Here is a 4,461-nt window from a genome sequence, read left to right as displayed (position 1 = left end):
CTAATCATGTCTTGTTGCCAAGGGAACTTGAGCAAGAGGAGTAGGGAGTGGCGAATTTCGACACATGGGGCATGAGAGGTTTACCTGCAACCACCTATCAATGCAATCTCTATGAAACAAGTGACCACAATCAGGTAGAAGTTTCAACCAGTCTGAATCCTTGTAATCTGCCAAACATATTGAGCAGCACGATGATGTTACTGTTTCTGTATCAGGCTTATGCTGCTTGGCCTGGGAATACAATAGCACTGGATAACTGTTCACAACAGCTTCTCCTTGATGAACTTGTATAGTTAAGGCAGAATCTAGCTCCACACTGGTGTTGGCAGTAGCACTTACTTGACTGTTTTGCAAGCTTCTACGGCTACAGTAATAAGAAATGAGAGTTATGGCAGTGATCACTAGGATAACCGCAAGAGATAACCCAACTGAGTAAATTGCATATCCACGCTGCTCCTCTGAACGGTTGTCATCAGAATTGGAAGTGCTGTTCATGATCCTTTGTGTTGGGGTTGGAAATTTTCAAGAGGAAAGGAATGAGGGACAAGGAAGCCCGCTGCTTTATAAGGAATTCAAGGAAAACTTTCTACTCTTCATTTGTTGAGTGGACAAAACTTAGATCGAGTTCCTTATATCTAAGTTATCACATTCTCAAATTAAACAATTACATGTGGATGTTCTTTTCAACAATAGTTCAGCGCTTATTGATCAGTAAACTTTTAACCCATGAGGGTTTATACCATATATTTAAAAATGACATTCTTTAGAATTAAGCTGAAAGGAATTATTTTGATAAGTTAAAAAGGGCTTATTCTAATAAGTTATATTGAATAGCTTATTGAAATAAGTTCTTTCAAACAGGGACAAAATAGTCGCTACTAAGAATATGATGCAAAACTAAATTAAAAATCATGTCATTATTTGATTTGAGAACTGGATGACAAGAATATATATAAGCAACATGATGTAAAGTTTATCCTTATTTAGTAAGCTTGCATGCCATGGGGTTGAATTTTTGCTCCGAAGAGATTAATGCAAGTAGTGATTTTGCGTTTATATTTTTCTATTTGAATTGGAAAGGAAGGTTATATTGTTATCATATTCATAGACAAAAGGAATAAGATGGCAACTTGTGGGAAGTTGTCATGTGGTGGTGGTAGGACATATAATAAAAACATGCAGCTACAAGCTGGCGAAGGCCAAATATATCTGTCATTTGACTCTATTTTACCCTCAACTTGCGATTCTTATGCCAAGAATGGCAATGAATAAAGCCATTTCAAGAGAGAAAGAGAAAGGAGAGTGCTAGGTGTGACTATTCTATTGATTCATATAAGCATGCTTCTGGTCTACAAAATAATACATAATTGGTGTTAGTGTCATTACTATATTCGACAAATCAGAAACTGAATTGTGGAGTTTTGTGGTTGTATATATTATTTGTAAGTTGTGTTATTGGACGAATATACGTATGAATGCTTCATGATTTGTCGATAATTTTGACTTTGGCCTGTAATCACGTGTCAAGGCTGCATATATAAATTATAAGCGAAAAATTAGTAGTGAAAAAAATGGGCAAAGGTTCCCCCCCAGAAGGAACCAGTTCTGATTGAAAATTTCTTTTGGTATGGTTATTCCCCCAGAAGCCGAATATTATCTGGGCTGTTGCTGACTACTTTAATTAGGTTAATTTCTGAACCAGTTGTATGCTACAAAATATTATTTGAAGGACAAAATGCACAATTGGGAGTTAAAGTAGATAATATATATATAAGTCAAACTCACTATCGCTAAAACCATGTTAGATATATTTTAATCAATTGTAGATGTTTCAACATTAACTATGTGGGGATTTCTTCTTCCTAATTCTTTGGGGTCAAACGGTTTTTCTGGTCTACAAGAGAGCCCCACCGTTGAAGGATGACCACGCTTCGAGTGAAACCATATGAAAAGGGCAGGAAACTGGAAATAGTCAGTTTATTTTTGGAAATCAAAGTCATTTTTTGCTTTTCACTCAATAGGAAATACGTACCATCATGTCTTCCTTTTTCAATCCACCGTGCCATATTTTTTTATGGAACGTTTCTTTAAACAAAATGTAATTCAAGAGTTTTAAAGAAATCTTGCATATAGAACTAATTGTACGTGTATTCTTCTCAATGTTTTATTGCTATGGAATAAAAAAAAATACAAAGGAATGTATATACTGAATGATGCACACTTGATCAGCAGCTAAATATGTGACAAAGTAACTAATCACTTACTACTCGTAATTGAAATAACCAAGAGAAATAACCTCTCAAATAACCATATTTATCTAAAGTGATTTTGTATTGTTAAATTTTTCCAACAAGTTAGAGTGTACAATGATGTAATAAGTATTACTTATAAAGTTTATAAGTATCTCATAATGGAGGTAGGCTACCATGAAAGAGTAGCAATATAGAGAAAAGGAAATAACAAGAGAGATGAGACCTTAAAGAAGAGAATAAGAAATCACTCATTTTACACCTTCCTCTCACTAAATGGGTATATATCCTTAATGGTCCCACAAAAAATTCTTTCAATGTGAATTTGTTACCCACATTTTGTTACTTTTGCCCACGCCCACAATTGTTGGATCAACTGCCACATCTCTAGATGATGATGTACCATCATTTGCCTTCATGTCATATTTCTCAATTACCCTTTGATCATTTGTATGTGATAATATCACCCCCATTAATATCAATACTGTCCCCTAGGTTTAAGTCTGGACATGCATCAATCAGAGCAGAATGGTCTTCCCATGTAGCTTGTGATCTTGTCAATCCCTTCCATTGCACTAGGTTCTATTGAATTTGTTTATTACCCCTAAGTACCATTCTTATTCTTAAAATGGCAACTTGTTGCATGACATGATTGAAGTCATGGGTAGTGATAGGAAGTGGAACATACAATTGTTGATGATTGCCATGATGATATAATTTGAACTCAGAGCGATGAGAAATTGGATTATTACGGGTAGATGCAAGTAGGAATAGTTTACAAGAAACCTTCCCAATGTTGTCTAAATATGGTTGTAATTTAGCCAAAATTAGATCACTTATATTAAACTCAACATGAATCTTCTTTTTATCAACGTACTTCTTCCTATATTGTTAAGCCTTGTGCAAGTGTTGTTTTTAGTTATCCTTTTGCATGAGTAGCTCTTGAATTGAAGGATGGTCATTCTCTTGCACCACATACATGGCAAGGAAATAAGGATCACAACCATACACAACCTTGAAGGGTAGCTGTTCCTGCTGGGGAAAACACTAATCTTCTAATCTCTGTCCTGGTGGAATGATGTCCTTTTGTACGCTGTTGAAGTGGAGAGGCCACCTGCAAAAGGCACTCTGATGCTCAAGTCAGATATCGATCTTGAATAACAAATACTATTTTCTTTTAATAATATGCCAAAGAGAAAATTTTTCATACCCGTGCTCACTACCTTTCTTTTATAGACTTTATTATGAGTTAATGGACTTGAGTTATACTTAATTTTGGCTTCTTAATTAGTTTTGGCCCTTTAACATAAACAATATTTTGGTTATTATCATCAATTACGCTAACTCCTTTTTAATCTGATAAGAGTATTCGGTTATATTAACCGAATGGCGGTTCTTTTCCTACAAGTTAGTCCGAGTAAGGCCCTATCCAGCACACTAGCCCCCCAAGCCCGACGAGATACGAGAAAAGGGCTTAATAATAATATCAACATCTAAGTTTAGTAGGCCGAAGGGGTAGTCGGTTTCTTCTTTCTACAGTTTGGGTCAAGTAGTGTTCTACCTGATACACTAGCCCCCCTCGTGGAGCGAGGATGTAAGGTGAAAGGGCTGGAACCACTGGTGGAGTTCTCGGCCAAGAGACGACATGGTAGTCAGCTTTCTTCTGGCGATATGTGCGCGTCAAGTATACGGTGTGAGCAGAAAGATATTGATGGTGTGACGTCAACGTTAATGAATTAGGGTTTTGAAGCTAGGGTTTCCTCGTGTGTAGAGCTTCTGTCGTCAGATCTGAGGAAGATCTAACAGTTCAGAGAAGGCGTGACCTTTTGCTTGTCTAAAGCCCTAGATTCTATAAATATGTGGTGGACCATCCCTCTATTCACACACTTTTGCTCTACACCAAAGAGTACCTTTTGTGCATTGCCTTTTCCGCTTTTGCATAGTTATTTCTTCAAACCGAAAGGTACGCTTTGCTTCTCTCATTCCTTTTTTTCTATTATCGTCATGGCTAGTTCAATTGAGTAGGTGGACTTCTTGTTGGACCCGGTGAGGCCGACTACATCTGCCGAGGACGAGAGCCTCACAAATGATAGGTTTGAAGAAGTGTCTTCACGACCAAATAGGGATAGTTCTGAGGTTACTACAAGGGAGGATGAAGGAAAAGCCGAAGCCGAATCATCCCAAGCAGGTGCTGAGTCAGATGAACCTCTAC

At 37.0% G+C, this 4,461-nt stretch overlaps 1 protein-coding gene across 1 annotated transcript; it reads right to left on the bottom strand.

Moving 5' to 3' along the window:
• LOC113871452 (RING-H2 finger protein ATL70-like) lies at positions 1-495 on the bottom strand. The gene has a single exon (XM_027508549.1). It carries the CDS (start codon positions 493-495, stop codon positions 1-3), a length of 495 nt encoding a protein of 164 aa, XP_027364350.1.
• Between the last annotated feature and the right edge of the window lie 3,966 nt (positions 496-4,461).

This window comes from Abrus precatorius, unplaced genomic scaffold, assembly GCF_003935025.1.
Source record: "Abrus precatorius isolate BTA unplaced genomic scaffold, Abrus_2018 Scaffold7, whole genome shotgun sequence".
Classification (NCBI taxonomy): Eukaryota; Viridiplantae; Streptophyta; class Magnoliopsida; order Fabales; family Fabaceae; genus Abrus; species Abrus precatorius.
Note: the sequence above shows the minus strand (reverse complement) of the source record. Positions and strands in the feature narration are given on the sequence as shown.